The sequence below is a fragment of the Amyelois transitella genome, chromosome 30, assembly GCF_032362555.1.
Source record: "Amyelois transitella isolate CPQ chromosome 30, ilAmyTran1.1, whole genome shotgun sequence".
Classification (NCBI taxonomy): Eukaryota; Metazoa; Arthropoda; class Insecta; order Lepidoptera; family Pyralidae; genus Amyelois; species Amyelois transitella.
The window spans coordinates 4597136-4623906 of NC_083533.1; the positions used below are offsets into that span (position 1 = coordinate 4597136).

The window sequence follows — 26771 nt, forward strand, 5'->3', positions numbered from 1 at the left end:
TTATGTTTGTACCGAATAAACTCATATACTACTGAACCGATTTCGATGAAATTTGGTACACGGATAGAACAGACCTTTAGGAGTAATATAATAATTTTGTCTAGAAATTCCCACGGGAGCGAAACGCCGCGCAAGAGTTAGTAGGCTAATTAACTTGGAATTCTTTTTATATGCAATGGGCCAACAACTTGTAACTACATATACATACATACATACATATGGTCACGTCTATATCCCTTGCGGGGTAGACAGAGCCAACAGTCTTGAAAAGACTGAATGGCCACGTTCAGCTATTTGGCTTAACGATAGAATTGAGATTCAACTAGTGACAGGTTGCTAGCCCATTAGCAAACCAGCGCTTTGGAAAGAGTAAAAGTAGAAAATTTGCAAGATATGGATGTAGGTAAGAAGTATATTAATAGACTGAAGGATGAATTTGAAGATTTAGAGGAAATGAGCGATATTGAAGATGGATGGAAGGAACTTAAAGAAAGAATTGTGAAAGTAGCTGTTGAAGTGTGTGGTGTAAGTAGAAGAAGGAAAGGAAAAAATCACAAAAATGCGTGGATGAGTAAAGATGTGCAAGAACTTGTGCGATTAAAGAAGAAAGCATGGCTGGATTTGTTAGCAGCAAAAGCTAACTTAAGAATGCAAGAGGTTATAGATGAAGATGTGAATGAAGCACGTAAGGAATATAAGAAAATGAAAGATTTGGTTAAGAAAGCTGTGATTAGAAAGAAAGAAGAGTATAAAGAGGATTTTGATAAAAGGCTATCAGAAGACTTTCAGTCAAATCTGAAAGTATTCTGGAAATCCGTAAGGTCAGCCCGAGGAAATACTATAACCAGAGAGCTGACTAGGATCAGATGCCAGGATGGTAGCGTTGTGAAAGGAGAAGAATGTGTACTAAAGATATGGAAGGACTATTTTGAAAGTTTATTTGAAAAAAAGGAAGGAAATAAGAAAGATTTCTGCTATAGCGAAGAAAAAGAGAATGAGATGGAAGGCGAAATTGAAATGTTCGAAATTGTGGAAGCACTTAAGAGTATGAAAGCGGGAAAGGCTGCTGGGTGTGATAGAGTGTCGGTCGAGATGCTTAAAGCAGGAAAAGGCGTAGTAGCTAGTCAGTTGTACTGCCTTTTCAATTTGTGTTGGAGAAGCGGCCGAGTACCAAAAGATTGGTGTAAGGCTGTTATCGTGCCACTTTACAAAGGAAAAGGGTCACAGCTGGACTGCAAAAATTATCGTGGTATAAGCCTGCTTAGCGTCGTCGGCAAATTGTATGCTAAGGTATTGATTAATAGAGTCAGGAATGAAACTGATGACAAAATATGGGATGCTCAAGCGGGATTTCGAAAGGGAATGGGATGTACTGATCAGGTCTTTTCCTTGCGGTGCATAGCCGAAAAGTTTTTGGCCAAGAGTCAAAAAGTCTATTGCACATTCGTAGATCTGGAAAAGGCCTATGACAGAGTTGAGAGGAATGAATTGTGGTCAGCACTTTCTATGCATGGGGTGAGCAGTCTCTTAATACGAGCACTGAAATCCTTATATGAGGATTCGAGTGCTTGTGTCAGGATAAACGGAGCGCACACTGAGTGGTTTAAGATTGAGAAAGGTGTTAGGCAAGGATGTGTTGCGTCACCGTGGCTGTTCAACCTATTTATGGATAGCTGTTTGACAGATTTGAAAGAGTCTAAAAGTGGATTAAGGATGAATGAGTTACTCGTCAAATGTCTGCTCTATGCCGACGATCAGGTTATACTGGCGTCATCAGCGGAGGAGTTACAGGAGATGGTAAACTGTATGCATGAAGCTTTAAAAGAGAAAGGAATGAAAGTGAACGTAAGTAAAACTAAAACACTGGTTTTTGAAATGGAGAAAGAAATGACAGCATGTAATATTTTGATTGGAGGAGAAAAAGTGGAGCAAGTGAAAGAGTTTGTATATCTAGGATCAAAGTTTACATCAGATGGCAAGTATGATAGTGATATTGAAAGGAGAGTGAACGCGGGGAACATGGTGAATGGAGCTTTGCATGCCTTTATGAGCAGTCAGAAACTATCCAAAAAGGCTCGACTGGCTGTGCACAGGGGCGTGTTGGTCCCGACATTAATGTATGGGAGTGAAAGTTGGGTATGGCAAAAGAAGCATGAAAGCAGAATAAATGCAGTGGAAATGAGAGCGTTAAGGAGTATGATGGGTGTGAAATTGAGTGACATGATAAGGAACAGCGTGATAAGGGAATGTTGTGATGTGAAAGAAGATGTAGTTACAGGAATAGAAAAGGGTATGTTAAGATGGTTCGGTCATGTGGAGAGGATGAATGAAAGCAGGTTGACTAAGCAGATATACAAGGAGAGTGTGGAGGGAAAGGTCGGAGTGGGAAGACCTAGACGAACGTATCTTGATCAAATTAAGGACGTCCTGGTAAAGGGTCAGGTCAAAAGTACCCGAAACCGCCGAGCTTGTATGAAGAGAGTTATGAATGTGGACGAAGCGAAAGAAGTATGCAGAGATCGTGGCAAGTGGAAAGAGGTAGTCTCTGCCTACCCCTCCGGGAAAGAGGCGTGATTTTATGTATGTATGTATGTATGTATGCTAGCCCGTCGCCTAAAAAAGAATCCCAAGTTTGTAAGCCTATCCCTTAGTCACCTTTTACGACATCCATGGGAAAGAGATGGAGTGGTCCTATTCTTTTTTGTATTAGTGCCGGGAACCACACAGCAGTAAACTACATATTTGAATCTCAATTCCATAATTGAGCCATACAGTTGTACGTGAGCCTTCAGCCTCTGTGAGACGGCCGACTCTGTCTACCCCGTAAGAGATAAAGACGTGATTATATGAATGTAACTATGTATGTATGTTCATTTGCAAGACTTGACCGAACAGGTGACTCTTAATAATAGCTTGTCGGCCGAAAACCGTTATAATAAGTCACATTTGTATGTTTGTCTGTTTATTGCGAAATCGTCCTTATCAATGATAACTTACCGAATAGCTTTTATCAATTTTGCACAATAAAAAAAGTTATGTTTGCTTGGACTATATTGACATTAAATCGACCAATCGGATGACAGACATTTTTGGTTGTAGACGTTAAAAAAAATGTCTATGTATGATGTAGATTAAAAATATTTTTATTTGGTTTCGAATGTATGTCTGGTCATCAAGGCCGTCAAAACCAAATTAATAGATAGATATAATAATAATATATACGGGACAAATTACACAGATCGAGTTAACCTCGAAGTAAGTTCGAGACTTGTGTTACGAGATACTAACTCAACGATACTATATTTTATAATAAATACTTATATTGATAAACATCCAAGACCCAGGCCAATCAAAGCAAGTTCGTTTCTCATCATGTCCTGGCCGGAATCCGAACCCGGGACCTCCGGTGTCACAGACAATCGTACTACCGCTGCGCCACAGAGGCCGTCAAATTCCTTGTAAATTCATTGTGTGGTGTCTGTGAAAGATTGTTTTTTTGTTAAATTTATTTTCAGGTTTAATTTGACAGTTCCCGGCACCAATAGAAAAAGAATAACTCCATCTCGCTCCCATGGATGTCGTAAAAGGCGACTGAGGGATAGGCTTAAAACTCAGGATTCTTCTTTTAGGCGATGGGCTAGCAACCTGTCACTTTTTGAATCTCAATTCTATCTTAAAGCCAAATAGCTGAAAGTAGCCTATCAGTGTTTTCGAGACTGTTGGCTCTGTCTACCTCGCAAGGGATATAGACGTGATTATATGTATGTATGTATGTTTAATTTAACAGACATGAACATTGTTTATGTTAATATAGTTGGTAGAAAAAGGGACCATGTCGTTAATTTAACATTGACCTCTCCCGGACACCAGAGACGTAGAGGAAGACTGAAATCCACCTGGCGGTGTTCCAGTACCAGGAGAGACTTGCTGAACCTGGACATCATGCATGAGAAAGCCCACAATGTCCAAAAATAAACAAGAGACTACGAGCATCGCAACGGCTCACTCCTGACTCACTAGGACTTCGAGCAACTTCCGACTCACTGGAAGACAACTGGCACTTGCAAGCTACTGAAGCACAGATTGCATAGCAAGATCTAGATTTCAGACCTCCGGTCTTGGGGGAGTACTGTGGCGACATCTCTACGCCACTCGTCACAACATACAATCAAAACAACTACTGTCAATCATCGCGAAGAAATTAAGAGCCAACTGTCTTTAAAAGACCGACAGGCCACGTTCAGCTGTATGGCTTAATGCTGGAATTGAAATAGCGACAGGTTGCTTGACCCTACCAGAGGAATCCCAAGTTTATAAGCCTATCCCTTAGTCGCCTGTTACGACATCCATGGGAAAGATGGTTTTATTCTAAAGAAAGAAGAGGGAGAAGGAGAAAGAAATGTCATTAAAACATCCAAGACCCAGGTCATAAAAGTTTAATTTTACATCATGACCTGACCGGGATTAGAATCCGGGACCTTTTGGTTAAAAGTTCAATGATACCTACAACTGCGTCAAGCAGGCCGTCAAGATGACCTTGAATTACATCTGTGTTCTTTATACCCCCGAAATTAAAAATAATAACCCATTTCTAAACAACAGTGAAAAAAATACATTGAATCTCATTCAAAAGACAATTTAAAGGGTTTAAAAATATCATATCCGCTCCGTTGCTTTTGGCGTTAAAAGAACACTAACACACACACATTCATAATGATAGCATTAGAAATTGTTGACAAGTCAAATTCACCCTAAGAAAACATTTATAACAGGTATTATCCTTACCCTTGATGTCAAACCAAGGTCTCTCTCATGCACTTAAACAGGTAATATTTATCATTGAAATTTGGGGTGAATTTATTATCTGTTATTAAAAAAAAAGTAATAAAAATTATGTCTGTCTATTGGACTATTTCGGGCTATGAATAGTTTTTATATAGTTTTTTTATAAATAATGTATAATATTATTTGAATAGTAATGTATTTTCCTTTGCTATTTATGATTGGGGTGATTCTTTAAATAGAAACTTAGGTATATTACATTTATCTATCTATATACAGTATCTTTACATCCTTACTTTAAACTTATTTATTACGTACATATATACATATAATCACGTGTATATCCCCTGGGGGGTAGACAGAGCCAGTAGTTTTAAAAGGCTGATAGGCCACGTTTAGCAACCTGTCATTATTTGAATCTCAATTCTATCATTAAGCCAAACAGCTGAACGTGGCCTATCAGTCTTTTCAAGACTGTTGGCTCTGTCTACCCCGCAAGGGATATGGACGTGACAATATGTAGTACGTATGTATGTCAGACCCAATGGTTGACTGGTAGATAATGCTTCTAGCATTAAGTCCTCTACATTTAAATTGTGCTATACATTTGTATTTTGTGCAATTAAGTTTAAATAAATAAATAAATTATAAAAATAGGGTAGAACAAGTTTGAAATAAATTCTATGACTATCATTGGTCTATTAAAATTAGGGTATTTTTATTATAGAGGATATTTATATTGTGTGTGTGCCGTGTGGTTTACGGCAATTCAGAATAGAACCAATCTTTCCTATGGATGTCGTAAACGGCGAGTAAGGGAAAAGCTAATAAACTTGTGATTCTCCTTGTAGGCGATGGGCTAGCAACCTGTCACTATTTGAATTTCAATTCCATCATTGAGCCATACCCCAATCAAGTCCCAAGTTTATAAGGCTATCCCTTAGACGCCTCTTACGACATCTATGGGAATGAGACGGAGTGTTCCTGTTCTATTTTTTATAGGTGCCGGGAACCACACGGCACTATTGTATAAAACGAGGTATATTTAAGATGAATACGTCGAATTATCAGTAAAAATTGACAAACTTTAGATATAAGAAAGGTTATTTAACGCACTCTTAAAATATACAAACATAGGTAACTAACTACAAAGTCTTATCTTAATTTGGCATATATGTAAAAAGTATCCAAACTTACCTACTTTTATTATTAATTGAAAAATCTGACTGTCTGTCTATAACAATGTTATAGTTAAGTCACTAGACAGATTTTGATGAAATTAACTTTAGTTAAGATTTAGTTAACTTGAGTCAAACATATTAGTCTGCTTTTTACTGGAAAATTTCTCGGAAGTGACGCTATGGGCAGAAGCTATTGTAAAATATTATATATACCTATATAAGTATATTTTAACAATGTATGTCTGGTGAATTAAATAGTTAACCAGTTTTTATATTTAAATTATTATTCTTTTTATATTTCTTTATAATGTATAATATAAAATTATATAAAAGTAAATGAAAGTAAAGACTCATAAACCTAGATATCTTCTTTTGGAATGATAAATAATTCGTCACGATCTAACCTATTATACCATCCACAAAAATGGCTTCCTAACTTCTAACGACAATATACGAAATAAATAAATTAAAAAATACATGTTTTTGTATAAGAAAATAATAATACTTTTGAAATATTTTTTTTAATTATATCTTAAATAATATGGATATTTCATTAAATGATATTTAAATTTTTTTTTAATACATATGCAAGTTATCCCTTCCAACTGAACATGTGTTGACAATTTTATTATGAACCAATAAATTTAACATACATACAAAAAGTCACGTCTATATCTCTTGCGGGCTAGACAGAGCTAACAGTCTTAAAAAAACTGAAAGGCCACATTCATCTGTATGGCTAAATAATGGAATTGAGATTCAAAGTGGCAGATTGCTAGCCCATCGCCTAAAAGAAGTATCACAAATTTATTAGCCTTTCCCTATGTTGCCTAAAATGACAGGTACCACACGACACGATTAAAAATATATATTCTTGAAAATTATATATTAAAAAAGTTATTTATAAATATTTCAATTGTATATAAACTTAAATATTATTATTATTAGACAAAAATTTATTCATTTAGATTTAAAAAAATGTAGGTAAGTATGTTACATTATATTATACTTATTTTTAATAAATACAATTTATTTAAGATTTTTTATAGAGAGGGCATGGCGTAAAATAAGGGTGAATAACATTCCTTAACGAGAACTTCTTTTTTGAATAGGCCAAAAAGTTATGAATAATGAATAATTTTAAATAAATTCTATGACTATCACTCGTCTATTTAAATTGAGATACATATTTTTATTATATATATTAAGAGAATATACTTAGAGAATTTTTGGTAGCTTCTACTTATATTTATGAAAGTATAAATAAAAGTAGTTCTCTTTTATTTTCTTTATCTTTTATTTTTATCTTTAAAATTGTCCAACTCACACATTTAAAATATTTGATTAACAAAAAATTTTTTACTAGAATACTAAATCATAAGTAAGAAAGCCAATTTAAAAATATAGATATATATATCACGTTTTATCCGTTATGGTAGACAGAATAATTAGTCTTGAAAGATTTTTACGGTGAAATTAATTTATTATATCTTGTTATACTAATATTATACTTAGCACTGTAAAAAAACTTCTGTGGTTTTAACCAGTGATTTTACTGGGTTTTCTAATTAATATACGAACATAAAATTCCTTGCGGGGTCGACAGAGCCAACAGTCTTGAACAGACTGATAGGTTGCGTTTAGTTGTTAGGCTTGATGATAGAATTGAGATTCAAATAAAGATATAAAATTTGTCCAAAAATGTATAAGTTAGTAAAATGTCCAATTCTCGTTCTATAAAATAATAGTATGGTTCTGTTTTTATTAAAATATTTATTTTTGCTCTATCATGAAGAATTTTTCGTGTTTCTTTTCATTCAATAATTATATTTAAGTAATTTTATGTAACTTTGTTACTGCCGTTATAAATACCTTACTTACATGATGGAGCAATTAAAACGCAAGTACTTACCGTTATAGAAACAAAAAAAGTAGGATATTGATGTCAGGTATTTTTCTAGTTTAGGGAAAAGAGCTTAGATTATAAAAACAGTCACATGCGAATATTTATTTTTACAGAAAGTATTTATGGTACATTTTATGTAGCCAACATAATTACTTTTGCAGTGACCTTATTAAACAGCCTTATTTAATTTATATATACCTACATATAATGTTCCTATTTTTTGTACATATTTACCTAACAGATACCTTATTTTATTTGTGTACTTTCCTATTACAACATATTATTTTAGTTACACTTATTTTTAAGGTTTTTTCGTCAAATCGTCCCAATTTGAGTTTTATTTAATTGTTACAAAAAAATAAATCTATATCTTGGTGAATACTTCTACGCCGTCATAAAAATTGAAGAAGTAATTGATGAATAATTGAAATAATTTTAAAACCTACACTAAAATTTTTAAGTTTTTTTTGTTATTCTTGTTTTGGTAAGATAATTCATTATTAGATTATTCTTCCTAATGACCCGAAAATAACAACCTGTTTATTACATGACGTATTTTTTAAATAGTTGTTTTATAGCTTCTTTTTTCTGATGAAAAATCATTAAAAAAATATTTCTTCCCCTTCCAAATTTGAACTCTACCAATCGCTGTAAGTCCTTTGAATTAGTTTCAGTTTTATATTATTTAAACATGTCTTATTTCTTGATATTATTTCGTTTTTAAAATATTTTGATATATATAAACTTAAATAGATACAATTAAGTGATTGCACACTCAAATTCCTGGAACTTTAAAAATATTTATAACCCTTTTTTTAAACAGTCAAATAAGTACAAATAACGTGAATTTGAATGACTAAAATTAATTTCAATAAAATTGTGTTCTAATTTTATTACCTAAAGTAAAAAGATTAAACATATATTATTAGGATTTATATTATGATGACGATAATGTAGTTAAACATAGGTATATATATTTTTACCATTTTACCTTTTAATTTAATATTGTACATTTTGATTTTGCATATATTTTGTATCAGAAAAAATACTTCAAAATAAATTCTTAAATATGGTATTATTTTGTTTTTTTTAGATCTTTCAAATATAGGTACCTACCTATAGTTGTGTCCTTCTTTTAAAATATATAGAGCCGAAATCATACCTTCTATTCTGAATTATTCTTTTACTTTTTCCATTACACAATTTTATTTAAGTAATTAATAGATATATAGATGTATTTATATTTTAAATCAAAGTTGCTGGTGGAGATAGGTAATCCTAACCAATCATTCAGCCACTCCAGTCCTTTTCCTTTAAAAATTACAGATTTTATGTATGTAGGTATACCTTTAATGCATTTGTTATTCCAAATTAAATATAGAACTTAGAATTATACCTATTTTACAGAATTATTTTTGTTTTAAACGCCTCAAAGCCATCATGGCGTAGTTTCGCTCGGCAAAAATTGAGTGCCAAAATAGGAACCTTTTTGAATTATATTTTTTCAAACATAAGACCTCAAAACGATATTTCATCTTTAAAACTAGTTGATTTGTTATTTTTATGGACATTCGAATTAGTTTTCATTTAATAATATCCTGATTAAGGTAAAGCCTACAAGGAATGTTTGACAATCACAGCTTTTCGGTGATTTTTGTTTAGGTATTTCTTTACTTTCGCATACCTAATCATTTTTCATTGATATATTAAAATATATATACGATTTTTATTTAATTATCTATATTAATTTTCTTTTTTTTAAATCATTGTAGTATTTTCGAAAATTCCTTCTTAATCCAAGTAAACATCGGGGAGTTTTAGAGTATTTATGTGGTTAGTATTTAATTGTTTGATTTATAAAGGTTTCATGGGTGATCAAAGTTAAAATGGTTTAAATAATAAAATTACATATTTTTAATTAAAAATACCTTTCATTTATTGAATTTTATGAGGAATACGATGCAAAACATTATTGAAAAATTTTGCAGCAGGAAAGATAGAGTTAGTGTGAGAGGCGAAACTTCGGGCTTATGAAAGGTGTATAAATTATTTTCAAAACAATAAAAAAATTATATAGTAATAATGGATATGTTATAGTCTTTACAAAATGGTGACCTTAAATGCAAAAAATAATACACCAACTCATAAAATTCCGCTTTGCAACTACGCGTTCAAAGGAACGTGAAAAGCTACTTTAAGTGCCTAAAATTATTAAAAATTCTTAATTCACGATAAATATAACACAATATTTTTATGAAATAAAGTACTTACTTGCATTTTTAATGAAAATATCCAGGAAAATCCAAAGACAGACAATTCCAGAGCACTTCTTCGAAGTCGTTTCGGTCTTTTCACAGTCACTTCACAAAAACGTTTAGAAAATAAAGTTTTGACCCGGTTTTTGATCGAAACCTGTTTTATACGAAAACTTTGGGGTCCTTGGAGTGTAATCCAGCAGTCTTCTAAATAGGCCTATAAGAATCTTATTGGGAATTTGTGGCTTCGATTTGTGCAAAAATTTCGCGTAACCGACGCTCCGCGGACTATTTAGGCCTAAGTTCGACGCGCGCGCTCAGCCTAGAAACGAATATTTAGCACTGTATTAAGATAAAACTGTACGACCGATAGGAATAGAATGACGCCCTGATAAGGGCTTCATTGTCCAAAAAACGTCTGCGATTTCACGGATATAAAACTAGATGACGGGATTGCTCTATGAGTTTTGTATATAATTTTTCAAATCAAGGAATAACTTTATGAAGGGAGAGGGTTGTAAAGGGTTGACAGGAAGTGGGAAAGAGACGGATAATTTTGAGCCCTACGGAATGTGCGAAGAGATACAGTGGTGGCGCGCGCTCGAGTAACTATGGTAGAATGGCGTAGCGGTCGTTGCTAGCCGTGGCGGTCCACGGGTGATGTGGTGCCTAAACGGCGCAGTAGGTATACCTACACACGAAAGGGCCCAGGACGCGATCACAAAATATATCGGCCTTCTTTTACACGACTAAGAAGAAAAATTTTGCCTTTGTTGACGTCAGTTTTTTTTTTAATTATTGTTATGGTTTTTTTATATTCTAGATTTTAATATTATTAAAAATTTCACGTCTTTCTATATATATATATTTTTCTATTTGCAATGTTTGTACAAAAAGAAAAATTTTAAATTGCTTTAAAAGTAACTAATTTATTAGTTTTCATTAGATTGTAATAAGTAAGTGGATAAGTACTTAGTAGGTAAGAAACCTAAACTTATATTAAAACGTATTTTTAGCACAATGAAAAATTAAGAAAAGTGGTAACTAAATAAAATAAATATATCTAATACTTAAGTACCTACTTCAAAAAGGTAAATTTACTGAATATGATACTTTATTAATATCTAGATTATTTTTATAAGTTTATTTTATAGTGGCATTGACCATTTCCATATTAGGAATTTCCACTTAAGAGTGTATTTTTTAATTAGGTAAGTACCTATATGGATTATTTTATAGGGTTCATAAAAAACGATATTATTTAATTGTATGTTTAATATAAAAAAAGTCCTTAACATAGAAGAAAAACTTGACAAATACATTCATTCATTTTAAGAATATTATTAAACACAAATAATTATAATTTCATATGTGCGTATCAATTTTTTCATATAGATCACATGTTAACTACATCATTTTAATGAGTTATGTATAGGTATCAACAATTTTATGCATTTACGAAAATATTAAGGTTTCATAAAGTAGTTAGTGACAAATAAAAACGTATTTTTTTTTATAATTTAAAGAGTGACTTTGAAAGGAAAATCTCCACTCAACAGCAGGGTGAGAATAATGTTTGTTTTCAATTTCTTTATTGCAAATAAAAAGAAATACCTATAATAAAATATAAAACAGTCATTCGATTTAGAAGAATAAGTACCTAAATAATTTTGAGTATTTACTCAATGGCAGACTGATCACAATCTATAATAATAAATAATAAAGTCTTAATAATTTTAAAAACAGTATTGAGACTTGCAATTGTCTTAATTTTTAATTAAATAGTAAAATGATGAGCATTTCTTTAAAAAAAAAATTATTTATTTTTATGTTTAGCATTAGTTATTTTATAAATTATTAAAACGATTTAAATTAATACATAGACATGTTTTATCATGTTGCTTAGCTAGTAATAAATACATTGGCTAATGTATAAAAATTAATTTTATTAATAACAAAATAAATACATACACACGCACATGCACTTGTCATACTACTCCAATATTCATCTCTCCTCTCAAGGGTCTACTGCAAGAGATTTCTATTGAAATAAGTAGCACCTTTGTACTAGAATTACTTTATAAATAAATAAATAAAATAATCTTAGTCTCATCCACACTGATAAGTATTTTAATGCAAGCATACTGTTTAAGAATTAAATTATGTGATGCAGTAATCAAACAAGTTTAAACATGTGGTCTCTCCTGAATTACAAACCTACATACATTAAAAACACATCTTTATATTTAACGGTGTAGACAGAGCCAACAGTTTCGAAAAGACTGAAATTCCACGTTCAGCTATATGGCTTAATGAGGGAATTGAAATTCAAATACTGGCAGGTTAGTTCATAGATTAAAAGTAGAGTCCCAGGTTTATCAACCTTTGCCTTAATTGACTTTTACAGTCTGCAAGGGAAGATAAACAGATGAAATATATAATACCTATTGAGTTATTTGGTGATACATTACATTAACTAAATGAATATATATATGTATGTATAAACGACAAATAACACATATTGAAAACAAATGAAAAAAAATGAAAAAAAAAAAATGAAATGAAAAAAAAATTTATTTACATTATATAGGTAAAACATTAATATAGATAAGTACTGGAACATATACCTAATACCTATTGAGATATTTGGTGATACATTACATTAACTAAATGAATATATATATGTATGTATATACGAAAAATAACACATATTGAATTACATAAAATAGGTAGAACATTAATATACTTATAAAAAAAATAATTTTAACTCCTACGAAATTTCTTTCTGGATATTTAAAACTACTTACCTACCAATTTCGTGGCTTTAATTGTATAATAATATCTATGTAACATTAAAATTACCAATTAAAATACAAAAATAAAAAATGTGCTCAATTTTAATTTAACCAACGCCTGAACTTACAGCCTTTTTAAAAAATATTTATTTATTTCCATTAGGGTAGACAGAGCCAACATTGTCAAAGAGACCGATGGGCCACGTTCACCTATTTGGCTTAATGACAGAATTGGGATTCAAATAGTGACATTTATAAAATTTATACAACGTACTTAAATTTTTTTTAATAAGTAATTAACTTCATTATACAAAATAAAAATGTAGTTAGGTATAGCATATTAGGAAGGCTTAATGCTAGAAGCATTATTTATATATATACCAGTCAACCTTAGGGGCATAACAGAAAAAATCAGGTGGGGTAAATAAATATAAACTAAATAAATATATTTATACTTACACAAATACAAAATAATATAATTAAGTATGATAGACATATATACTTATATATCTGATTGGCCTGGATCTTGGATGTTTATCTATATAAGTATTTATTATAAAATATAGTAAGATAGGTAGTTGAGTTAGTATCTCGTAACACAAGTCTCAAACTTACTTCGAGGCTAACACAATTTGTGTAATCTGTCCCGTATATATTTACCTATTTATTTATTAATATTGTAAACAACTAGAATAATCGTCTTTCTATTTGATATCTTTTATAAAATATTTATTTAATATCACAATATCACGACAATATAGGTATTGTGTTCTCTTAATTGAAATATGTGTGTATTCAAATTGCTTTTTATAAGAAGTTTTGGTTTTAATTTGAATTAACTATATTTAAGTCAATACTTTAAGATATTTGAGTAAAAAACTCCTAAAGTTAAGTCTTATACATGAGTAAGTACCACTACTTACAACTGTTTTTTATTGTAAATAATTTATATTTAATATTACTAAATTTAAATATAATATACCTACTTTCTTTATGACAGCTCATAGCGATGATTACAAATATGTTACAGCCTTTGGGACCTGTGTTACATACATACATACATACATATAGTCACGTCTATATCCCTTGCAGGGTAGACAGAGCCAACAGTCCCGACAAGACTGATAGGCCACGTTCAGCTTTTTGGCTTGATGGTAGAATTGAGATTCAAATAGTGACAGTTGCTAGCCCATCGCCTTAAACAAAAATCTCATGTTTATAAACCTACCCCTCAGTCGACCTGTGTTATACAATAAATATACCTATATGATTTGATTTTAAAATTATAAAAATATCTGTTACTTAAAAATATTATAAGATAAGTATATTTATTAACACAATATTCAGACACGATATTGTGTTTTATCAATTTATTTAAAATGCAATTTCATAATATATAAACGTTATGTCCCACAGACTATGTCCTACAGTCTATGTCCCACAGACTATGTCTCACAGACTATGTCCTACAGTCTATGTCCCACAGACTATGTCCCACAGACTTTGTCCCACATACTATGTCTCACAGACTTTGTCTCAGAGTATGTCCCACAAACTTTGTCCCACATAATTTGTCCCACAGTCTTTGTCCCACAAATTTTGCCTCAGAGAATAATCTCATACAGCTATTTGTGTCACAGATTTTTCCTCACTGACTTTGTTTTACAAACCTGTTTCACAAACCATGATTTACAGAATTCGTATCAAAGCCATTTTATCACATACTTTGCTAATCTGACTTTGCTAGTTTTGGCTTGTTAGACTTTGCATGAAGAGAGTTATGAATGTGGATGAAGCGAAAGAATTATGGAGATATCGTGGCAAGTGGAAAGATGTAGTCTCTGCATACCCCTCCGGGAAAAAGGCGTGATCTTATTTATGTATGTAAGTATTTGTGATTGATCAAGTATTTTTTTATTTTATTTAATTTATTGATAAAATATATTTTATAGATAATAAATAAAAAAAAATATAAAATATTTTTATGGATTGCCAATTTTAAATAGATTGAGGTATGTACAGAGTGTAGGTACTGAATTTTGATTTAGGTTCAAATCAAACTACAATTCATTACGAGGTTCCTGTGCCAAGCTTAAGCCAAATGTTTATGTTGCTAAACATTGCTAAAAAAAATCCAAATTGCACTGCCAAAAGACGTACCTAACAACAAAAGTAAAAATAACAAAAGTAAACAAGTAAAATAAAATATCTTTATTTTCCAATATAACACAGTTTACAATGAAAGTAACAAACATTGTGCCGTGTGGTTCCTGGCACCAATAAAAAAAAGAATAGGACCACTCCATCTCGTTTCCATTGATGTCGTAAAAGGCGACAAAGGGATAGGCTTACAAACTTGAGATTCTTTTTTAGGCGATGGGCTAGCAACCTGTCACTATTTGAGTCTCAATTATATCATTAAGCCAAATAGCTGAACGTGGCCATTCAGTCTTTTCAAGACTGTTGGCTCTGTCTACCCCGCAAGGGATATAGACGTGGCCATATGTATGTATGTATGTAACAAACATTATTGGTGTTGATTGAGGTCTGGGAGATTAATCGATCCATGCCTAGTGACAGGACAGCTTCGTATAGGTAGATAAGTTTGCCTCTCAGACTCTGTCCCACAACTTTGTAAACCGATAAAAAGTGTTTAGTATATTGTTCAAACTGAGTAAAAAATTAATGGCTACTTAAGTAAATGAAATAGCTGAACGTGGCCTGTCAGTCATTTTAAGACTGTTGGCTCTGTCTACCCCGCAAGGGATATAGACGTGATTATATGAAAATGAAATTGCACAACTTCAATCCGACTAGTTAATACTTTATCAGGATCGAAGTTTCTTAAATAACTAGGTATTTATATATTATCTTATTATTAAATCATTAGTATCTACCTAAGTAGGTATTATTAGCTATCAGAATAATGAGTTAGTTACTTTTGTAACTAACCGTAGTTTAATTTAAAAATTTTATTTTTACAAAAAACATTTTTAAACCTATGATCATTTTTAAATTACAGAAATTAATTTATTTGATATAGTTTGCTAGCTTCTTCTTAAATTCAAGAACTAACTCTTGCCAATGGAGTTAAGTGGAGCTTCCTCCCTTCATCTTTTTTCTCTGTTAATTTTTTTTATTTGTTGGTATGTTATAACGTTTACTTTTTGCTTTATTTGTTCAAAATATTTTATTCTTAGTCTTCCTCCTGCCAAGATTGCTAGCACATCACCTAAAAAAATCAAGTTTATAACAGACATTTCTACTCAGTTTATATAATCAGTCAATCCAGAATAGTTTGTTACTAATCTGCTTAGGTATCCTTATTCCTTTAGTCACTTTTACAAAATCTATGGGAAAGAAATGCTTAATCTTTTCTTGTGCCGAAAACCTAGTAGGTACCTGATAAATGCCTTTTTCCTTAACTTTCTCTATATTATTAGGGCTTTATAAAAACTTTATAGGGGATTTCAAAGCACTGTTATTTTATTGCTTATCAAAACTTGATAGAATAAAATATATATAGGTACACTAAATGGAATGACGTAATGAGTCCGCCATTTTGTTGCTTTTTTCAGCTCTTAAAAGTCTAGACGATTCTTACTAAGCCTTGCCATTGCAATTCCGCCTAGGTATTCGGTTATTATACCTACAGAATATTTACAATGTCTTAGATCCGAAATGCCGCACGCGCCAAACTTTTAAAATTATCAAACTGGACAATCGGCAGTGACATCTATCGTTGAAAAGGAAACATTAATCATACGAATTTATTACGGCTTTTTGTCACTGGATGGCGCTACAAATTACTAACTTCAGTTTGGCTGAATGTTGTTTATTTGTATGCTTCGTAATTTTTTTTATGGCCTGAGAAATGACAGTCATTATTAGCCAACTTCAGACCATTACGTGAAACAAATCAGAAAAATGGCCACCGTTAAGTTTGCTCTTATCGATGTAAACGATTTTTTAACTAGAAAACAATCTGCCGAACCAACTTTAGCATCAGAATGGGCCACATTAGAAGAGCTCTACAACAAAAAGTAAATTTTGTGTCTTCCGTATTCATCTTCCATTGATGTTGTGATTGTAAACAAGGGTAACCTTATTCTCTGTTATTTTTCAGATTATGGCATCAGCTAACGTTAAAATTACAAGATTTCGTGAAGAAACCGGAGCTAAAGAAAGGCGACAATCTAATACAGTTGTATATGAACTTCTTGGTCACCTTTGAGAATAAGTAAGTCAACTTTCTTTGTAGGTATAAGAAGCCGTAATAAGATGCAAGTCAGCGTAATGAAAATTTATATTTTGAAGCACTTTTATCTTAAACAATTACAACTCGACCTCAACCGGTCTATTAAAAATTTCGTTAAAAAGGAACAGCATTCAATTAGTGCAATCTGTCCCGTACATGTTTATTTAATTTATTATTTGTTAAGTGACAGGTTGCTAGCCCATCACCTACAAGAAGAAACAATTTTCAATAAATAATTTTCATATTCCACGCTGCTTTTCATAGTGCCTTCCTTCTTATATGTCGTAGTGTGGTAATTTTACAGCCAATAATGATAATTTGTATTATAATATTATTGTTGTAACTCAATAAACTTTTCTTACTCTATCTCTCCTATTATAATGCATTACTTTGCAAGATACTCATATCATTAGGATAATAAAATGTTTGATCAATAAATTTCAGGATCAACCCGCTCTCGTTGATCGAGATATGCTCGCACATCGTAGAACAGTACACCAATAAGAAGGAATCTATAGAATTCCTTGAAAAAATGGAGCCCAAAGTTAAGATGAACGATGAGGCTTTGACATTGTGTAAGGTAAGTTATACATACATATAATCACGTCTGTATCCCTTGCGGGGTAGGCAGAGCCAACAATATTAAAAAGACTGACAGGCTACGTTCAGCAGTTTGGCTTTATGATAGAATTGAGATTCAAATAGTGACAGGGTGCTAGCCCATCGCTGAGAATCCCAAAGTTTAAAAGCCTATCCCTTAGTCGCCTTTTACGACATCCATGGGAAAGAGATGGAGTGGTCCTGTTCTTTTTTATATTGGTGCCAGCAACCTTGGTCAGTTAATTATTATTATTTAATGAAATTTTTTGACAAAAATATTCAATAGAAAGAATTGAAAGTAAGGACAATATTATAACTGTAGAAATAAAACCATTAAAGACTTGACGAAAATTAAAACAGTTTATTTAAAGGTCAAGCTATACAGTTGGCAGTAAGCAGCGTAAGAGAGAAAAGTTGACGGGTGGCGCCACAACCGGGCCACAGATAAAATAGACTTCTACAGGCATGGGCGTTGTTTACATTATTCCAACAATAACACTTTGTTGTTGCTCTGTCTGCCCTGTAATAAATAAAAATGTATGTTTCTTCTCATTCCAGGTCCTCCAAGGCCAAATCTACTTAGAACAGCTGAACGACCTGGACTCCACACAGAAGATCATTGAGCAACTCGAGGGTACACTGGAAGATGCTGACGGGGTTACTCCGGTACACGGCAAGTTTTACAAACTGGCTTCAGAGTATTACAGGTACATATTTGATGATTATTATTATTATATACTTTAAACACACTAGCAGCTCATCAAGCTGATGCATGTGAATTTTGATGCTTGGAGATTTTTAAAGTTTGTCTAGCCGATACTTAAAACAATTGACTGAAGGTGCAGTTATGACACTCATAGGAAGCTTGTTTACAGACTGGAACAACACAATTAGGGAGAAAATTTTGTAGTGAAGCTAAAAAAGCTTTAGTGCGGCATAACTTTAACGAGTGACCCCTCAGCCGCTTATTAGTAGAAAGTTGAAACAATTCTTGAAGGTCTGTCACATCATAGTATCCTGCCAGTATTATGAGTTTATGTTTATTTATTCTTTTTTGTAACAGCCTTAAGTTTAATGTACTTTATTTGACGTCAACCAATGTTGTGAATGGATGGATGAAGCGAAGTAAGTATGCAGAGATCGTGGCAAGTGGAAAGATGTAGTCTCTGCCTGCCCCTCCGGGAAAGAGGCGTGATTTTGTGTTATGTTATTATGTTCAATGTTGTGAAACCAAAAGATACGACAATTATTAAGTGATATAAAAGTGTCCCATAATATTTTTTGTAAGTTTAGAGTTCGCGAACTAATAGCTAAACGTGGCTTATCAGTGTTTACAAGACTGTTGGTTCTGTCTACCCCGCAAGGGATATTGACGTGATTATATGTATGTATGTATGTCATTAATATTAATATGAAGAAGGAGAAAAGAAGAAGAAAATGCTGCAGTGCAGTTTGTCACCGCTTCTTCTGCACTGACGCCTTGGAAGCGGCAGTAAACTTAGTTTTAAGTAATTTATTTGACGTCAACCAATGTTGTTAAACCATACGTTTTGACAATTATTAAGCGATACGAAGTATCCTATAATATTTTTTATGTCTGATTTTTTCAAATTATTTTTTATGTCTGATTTTATAATTGATAATTTCGTGTTTTAATTTTATAATTTTATTAATTTAATGTAATTTTTCCAATTTATTTAGGTATTATTAATTTTGATATATTTTCGACATAATTTGTATGGACTCAATAAGTCTGAAATAAATGTTTTTTTTTTTTTTATAAAAATGTTGAATGTTGTCAGAGTGCGCGGGCCGATGTCGCGCTACTACCGCGCGGCGCTGCGCTACCTGGGCTGCGCGCGCGCCGGCGCCGACCTGCCGCCCGCCGAGCGCCGCGCCTGCGCGCTGCGGCTGGCGCTCGCCGCCGTCATCGCGCCCACCGTCTACGACCTCGGGGAGCTGGTGAGAGTAACCGCTTTTAATACTTATCACATTCCTTACATACATACATTCTGTCAGAAAAGTATCGGGAATGGATTATTTATTTATGGTTCCAAATTCAAATTTTTGTTTTTTTTGTTGTTGTTAGATTGGCACAACTGTTTTCCATTTTGGCGCGGAGTTTGAGTTGCATCTGTTGTTTACATTAAATACAGTGCTATTTTTAGTTATATCATATCTAGTGTGTATTGCTAATTTCATAATGGATAAAAACATCGAACAAAGAGTTTGTCTTAAATTTTGCATTGCCAATGGAATATCGTGTTCGGAGTCACTGAAAATGTTACAGAAGGCTTACGGTGAATCGACTTTATCAAAAACTCGTGCTTATGAGTGGTACAAAGCGTTCAAAAGCGGTCGAGATGTGATGGAAGATTTGCCTCGCTCTGGTAGGCCATCAACGTCTGCAACTGAAGTTAACATCGCAAAAGTGAAGGAAATAGTGACTGAAAATCCTCATTCAACTTTGAGAGAGATAGCCACCGAACTTTCTGTATCTCACGAGTCGATCCGTACCATTTTAACTAATAATTTGGGTATGAAACATGTTGCCGCTCGGCTAGTCCCAAAAGACCTGAATTTTTTTCAAAAACTCAATCGCATGAGAGTCGCTGAGGACATGCTAGAACGAGTCAATTCCGACCCAACATTCATGAAACGCATTGTTACTGGTGACGAGACGTGGGTTTACGAGTTTGACATGCAAACTAGTCAACAAGCTTCGGAGTGGCGCCTTCCAACTGAACCGAAACCGAAAAAACCACGCCAAAGTCGTTCAAAAGTCAAAGTCATGTTGACTGTTTTCTTTGACTATCGCGGTGTTGTGCACTCGGAATTCTTGCCGGAAGGTCAAACGGTAAATAAGGAATATTATTTGAGTGTTATGCAGCGTTTAAGAGAGCAAATCCGACGAAAAAGGCCAGATTTGTGGAAAGAAAATTCTTGGATTTTGCACCATGATAATGCACCTTCGCACAAGGCCATCATTGTGAACGAATTTTTAACCAAACACTCAACAAATACCATCGAGCAACCACCATATTCACCAGATATGGCTCCAGCCGACTTTTTTCTTTTTCCTAAACTCAAATTACCACTTCGTGGCACCCGTTTTCAATCGGTAGAAGACATAAAAGAGAATTCGCGGCGAGAACTGACCTCAATTCCGGAAACAGCGTTTAAAAAATGTTTTGATGATTGGATTATTCGTTGGCGTAAGTGTATCGTTTCTAAAGGAGCATATTTTGAAGGTGATAAAATAAATTTGGATGAATAACAAACAGTTTGTGTATTATTGATCTTTTCCTGCTACTTTCTTGACAGAGTAGTACATACATAAAATCACATCTTTCCACTTGCCACGATCTCTGTATACTGCCTTCTCATTCCTTTATACTATTAATTAGAAAAAAATACTGTGTGGTTCCCGGCACCAATACAAAAAAGAATAGGACCACTCCATCTCTTTCCCATGGATGTCGTAATAGGCGACTAAGGGATAGGCTTACAAACATGGGATTCTTTTTTTAGGTGATGGGCTAGCAACCTGTCACTATTTGGATCTCAATTCTATCATTAAGCCAAATAGCTGAACGTGGCCTATCAGTCTTTTCAAGGCTCTGTCTACCCTGCATGGGATATAGACGTGATTGATGTATGAATGGATTGATGATTTTTTTTATTAATATCATATTCCAGCTAGCCCACCCGATATTGGAATCGTTGGAGAACACTCCCGACGCGTGGGCCACTCATATAGGAATATATAGGAATTGATGATTTTTCTTTTAAAATAATATATGAACTGATGATTCTTTTTTAATAATATAAGAATTGATGATTTTTTTTTAAATAATAAATGAATCGATGTTTTTTTTTAATAATATATGAACCAATTTTTTTTTTTTAATAATGTATGAGTTGATTTTTTTTTTTTAATATAACATTCCAGCTAGCCCACCCGATATTGGAATCGTTGGAGAACACTCCCGATGCGTGGGCGACGCAGCTGGTGGCCGCCGTCAGCGCCGGCGACGTCGTCGCCTTCGAGAAAGTGCGTGCGCGGGCGCCGCACCCCGAACTGCAGAAGGCCGACAGGCAGCTGAAGATGAAGATAGCCATTTTGTGTCTCATGCAGGTGAGTGGAGTGCCGGTTTTTTTTTTACGTTACCCCCGATAGGTACATAAAAATTATGAAGTAACTAGCTGTGCCCGCGACTCCGTCCGCGTGGAATAGTTATTTTGGGCATCATTGAGGCTGATTATGGTGAATAATTTTTTCCTTTTTATCACATTTTCCATTATTTCTTTGCTCCTTATAGTTGCAGCATATAAAATCTTTATAAATATAATCATCTGTGTAACTTAACTTATATTTATTTATATACATACATAAAATCACGCCTCTTTCCCGGAGGGGTAGGCAGAGACTACCTCTTTCCACTTGCCACGATCTCTGCACACTTCCTTCGCTTCATCCACATTCACAACTCTCTTCATGCAAGCTCGGCGGTTTCGGGTACTTTTGACCTGATTATCATTAATTATATTCTATGTATTATTCTTTATATGTATATTAATTTAGCGTGTAGGTACCATAAATAAATAAATGAATTTTCTTATTAACAGATGGCTTTCAACCGCACATCGGCGCAGCGTAAACTGACATTCAGCGAAATCGCGAGGGAGGCGCGCGTACCCCACGACGAGGTGGAACTGCTGGTGATGAAGGCTCTGGCCGAGAAGCTGATCCGGGGTCATATTGATCAGGTATTGAAAAAAGAAAGTCTTGAAAAGACTGATAGCTCTGGAATGCTCTTGCTGAGATGATTAGGAAAGTTCAAATTCAATTTTTTTCTTTTTTTTCAAATTCAAATTAAAAACTTTATTGTAAAACATAGGTAAGTAGTACAGATCTGTTACATGTGTTTATAGTATCGCTATGTTTTATCCTGGAAAGGATGTACATACTTACTTACAATAGTTGATTATCAGTCACAAAATATCGTTTACATTTATGTTTGATTGATCATGCATTAAAAAAAAAAACAAATAAAAAGGAAATTATAAATTGTCATTTAAATAAAACATTTATTGTTTAAAAGCATTTTTCTAATAAAAATAGTTTTAATGTCTTCTTAAAGTTTAAAAGATTTTGATCTTTTCAAGCTCTCTGGCAATTTATTATATATAACAGGGTCCTAGTCGCTCTGCGTTCAAACATTATGTGAATGGGTTCTTTCTTCGGCAGATCAATAATGGGTCATACTAATTTGATATTTTATGTATGTATGTATATGTATTTTATGTATCTTGTATGTATTTATGCATATTTTTTTCGTAATGTATGTATTTTGTCAGTATGCATGTGCACTTTATCGCACCACCAACTTAAAGGAAAATACACGGCATTAACTGTTGTTTAATTTGGTAGAAATAAATTCCTTCATGGGATAAATCCGCCATTGCAAGTGATTTGTTTCTTTTTTATAACTTCTATGCAATAAAATTTCTACGAATAAAGATATAACAAACAAACGATATACAATCGCAGGTGAGCTCCACCGTTCACATCACGTTTCAGTCTTTTCAAGACTGTTGGTTCTGTCAACCCCGCAAGGGATATAGACGTACTGATATGTATGTATGTCTGCACACAATAAAGATATAACAAACAAATGATTTACAAATGTATGTCTGTGCAATATAGATATAACAAACAAACAAACAAACGTTATCATTTCCAGGTGAGCTCCACCGTTCACGTCACGTGGGTGCGCCCGCGCCGGCGCCGCCTGGACGCTAGAATAGGACCACTCCATCTCTTTCCCATGGATGTCGTAAAAGGCGACTAAGGGATTGGTTTATCAACTTGGGATTCTTCTTTTAGGCGATGGGCTAGCAACCTGTCACTATTTGAATCTCAATTCTATTCAAGATTTCTTTTCGAGATTGTTGGCTCTGTCAACTCCGTAAGTAGGAGATATAGACGTGAACAAACGATGTATATTTCTACAATCTTGAAATTGCATAGACATTCATACGTATCATTATACGTATGAATGTCTATGCAATATAGATATACCTAACAAACAAACAAACAAACGATGTATATTTCCAGGTGAGCTCCACGGTTCACGTGACGTGGGTGCGCCCCCGGGCGCTGCCCCGCGCCGGCGCCGCGTCGCTGGCGCGCCGCCTGGACGCGTGGTGCGCCGCCGTCGCGGGCGCCGCCGCCCTGCTGCGGGACCGGGCGCCCGACCTGTGATTCCAGGTCAGTGAGCGGTCGATTTTTGGAACTATTTGGACTATTTGGAAGCGCCAAAGCGCATGTGTAGAAGAAGCGGCGGAACAAACTACACTGCAGCATTTTCATAGGACGTCAATTTACAAATATAAGTTATATTAGAAAATGCTGCAGTGCAGTTTGTTACTGCTTCTTCGGCAGTGAAGCGGCAGTGAAGTTAGTTTTCAAGTATTTTATTTGACATCAATCAATATTGTGAAGCTAAAAGTGCGCCCGACCTGTGATTGCAGGTCAGTGAGCGGTCGACTTGACTAATGTGATACTAGAAAATGCTGCAGTGCAGTTTGTTACGCTACTTATGCCTTGGGAGCGCCAGTGAGCTTAGTTTTTAAGTAATTTATTTGAGGTCAATGAACCGATGTTGTGAAACTAAAAGTGCGCCTGACCTGTGATCGCAGGTCAGTGAGCGGTCGACTACAACACAGTAACAAACTACAAAGTGCTGCAGTGCAGTTTGTTACTGCTTCTTCGGCAGTGAAGCGGCAGTGAGTTTAGTTTTTAAGTAATTCATTTGAGGTCAATGAACCGATGTTTTGAAACTAAAAGTGCGCCCGACCTGTGATTGCAGGTCAGTGAGCGCTCGACTTGACTAATGTGATACTAGAAAATGCTGCAGTGCAGTTTGTTACCGCTACTTATGCCTTGGAAGCGGCAGTGAGCTTAGTTTTAAAACTAAGCTCACTGCCGCTTCCATTCATTCTGTTTCATTCTGTAATTCATTTGAGGTCAATGAACCGATGTTGTGAAAATAAAAGTGCGCCCGACCTGTGTTTGCAGGTCAGTGAGCGGTCGTCTTGACTAATGTTAGAATAGAATAGATTTATTTTCAAAATTGGATACTTATTGACGTCACATAACTTAAATCTAATTATAACTACTACCGCTTCCAAAGCGCATGTGTAGAAGAAGCGACGGAACAAACTACACTGCAGCATTTTCATAGGACGTCAATTTACAAATATAAGTTATATTAGAAAATGCTGCAGTGCAGTTTGTTACTGCTTCGGCAGTGAAGCGGCAGTGAAGTTAGTTTTCAAGTATTTTATTTGACATCAACCAATGTTGTGAAGCTAAAAGTGCGCCCGACCTGTGATCGCAGGTCGGTGAATAAATAAATAAATATATACGGGACAAATTACACTGATTGAGTTAGCCTCGATGTAAGTTCGAGACTTGTGTTACGAGATACTAACTCAACGATACTATATTTTATAATAAATACTTATATAGATAAACATCCAAGACCCAGGACAATCAGAAAAAGTTCTTTTCTCATCACGCCCTGGCCGGGATTCGAACCCGGGACCGCCGGTGTCACAGACAAGCGTACTACCGCTGAGCCACAGAGGCCGTCAGTGAGCGCTCGACTTGATTAATGTTATATTAGAAAATGCTGCAGTGCAGTTTGTTACCGCTTCTTATGCCTTGGAAGCGGCAGTGAGCTTAGTTTTAAAAACTAAGCTCACTGCCGCTTCCATTCATTCTGTAATTCATTTGAGGTCAATGAACCGATGTTGTGAAAATAAAAGTGCGCCTGACCTGTGATTTGCAGGTCAGTGCGCGCTCGACTTGACTTATGTGATACTGGTTGTGGAGTAGAAAATCTTCTGCACATGCGCTTTGGAAGCGGTAGTAGTTATAATTAGATTTAAGTTATGTGACGTCAATAAGTGATACCTTGTATACAATTTTGAAAATAAATCTATTGCATTCTATTCTATTCTAAAATGCTGCAGTGCAGTTCGTTACCGCTTCTTATGCCTTGGAAGCGGCAGTGAGCTTAGTTTTTAAGTAATTCATTTGAGGTCAATGAACCGATGTTGTGAAACTAAAAGTGCGCCTGACCTGTGATTGCAGATCAGTGCGCGCTCGACTTGACTAATGTGATACTGGTTGTAGATTAAAAAATGCTGCAGTGCAGTTTGTTACCGCTTCTTATGCACTGATGCCTTGGAAGCGGCAGTGAAGTTAGTTTTTAAGTAATTCATTTGACGTCAATGAACCAATGTTGTGAAACTAAAAGATTTGACAATTGCAAAAAATAATTCGAACCCGGGACTTCCGCTGACACAGACAAGCGTACTACCGCTGCGCCACGCCGTTTATTTAATATCCCAGTAATATCCCTTAGTCGCCTTTTACGACATCTATGGGAAAGAGATGAAGTGGTCCTATTCTTTTTTGTATTGGTGCCGGGAACCACACGGCACTGTATATATATTAGATAAGATTCTTAACCTCTTATATTTTTTATTCCAGATTTCGTAACATTCTTGTTTAAATTAGTATTCCTGTCTTACTACTGAAATAAGGTTTCTCATTCCATTTTTTTCCCAAATAATATTTCTTATATCTTTTTTTTTTTGTTCCAGATTTCCATTTCATAAGAAGCTGCCCGTCAAAGCTGTCCTTTCCATAAAATCTAGTGTTTATGTTTACTAATAAATGATTTATTTGTAAAATAGTGTTATTTTCAAATCCTTTTAAACTTATGTAGGTACTGCTTCTCTTCAGTGGCAATTTCTTAAAATCAGCCAATCACAGCGAAGCATGCTTACGCCATCATCCAATAACAGCGAGTATGCTAAATCGCGCAAGCAAAATATCTCCAAAACTGACTTTAGCATATATATGACCTCCGACTCAACAACCTCAATCTCCTAGTGGTCCAAGCCGCTAACTTCATC

At 34.2% G+C, this 26771-nt stretch overlaps 1 protein-coding gene and 1 long non-coding RNA gene across 2 annotated transcripts in view; one reads left to right on the forward strand and one right to left on the reverse strand.

Moving 5' to 3' along the window:
* LOC132903798 (uncharacterized) overlaps nucleotides 1-10767 on the reverse strand; it is a 67290-nt gene extending 56523 nt beyond the window's left edge. Inside the window, exon 1 of the long non-coding RNA XR_009657491.1 lies at nucleotides 10141-10767. This is a non-coding gene — a long non-coding RNA (uncharacterized LOC132903798). The remainder of the gene's footprint in view (nucleotides 1-10140) is intronic.
* Nucleotides 10768-16810: 6043 nt separating this feature from the next.
* On the forward strand, nucleotides 16811-26546 carry LOC106138898 (26S proteasome non-ATPase regulatory subunit 13). Its single transcript, XM_060953016.1, has 9 exons — nucleotides 16811-16962; nucleotides 17046-17159; nucleotides 17622-17757; nucleotides 18336-18484; nucleotides 19580-19739; nucleotides 21730-21915; nucleotides 22407-22547; nucleotides 23899-24051; nucleotides 26457-26546. Exons 1-8 carry the CDS (start codon nucleotides 16847-16849, stop codon nucleotides 24043-24045), a joined length of 1149 nt encoding a protein of 382 aa, XP_060808999.1. The 5' UTR covers nucleotides 16811-16846; the 3' UTR covers nucleotides 24046-24051; nucleotides 26457-26546.
* Nucleotides 26547-26771: the final 225 nt, after the last annotated feature.

Excerpts from the sequence above, each read along its gene's own strand:
- LOC106138898 (XM_060953016.1), top strand. The coding sequence starts at position 16,847 with ATGGCCACCGTTAAGTTTGCTCTTATCGATGTAAACGATTTTTTAACT. Across the intron at positions 19,740-21,729 it reads TCTACGACCTCGGGGAGCTG|CTAGCCCACCCGATATTGGA; the intron begins GTGAGAGTAACC and ends ATAACATTCCAG. Across the intron at positions 22,548-23,898 it reads TCCGGGGTCATATTGATCAG|GTGAGCTCCACGGTTCACGT; the intron begins GTATTGAAAAAA and ends GTATATTTCCAG.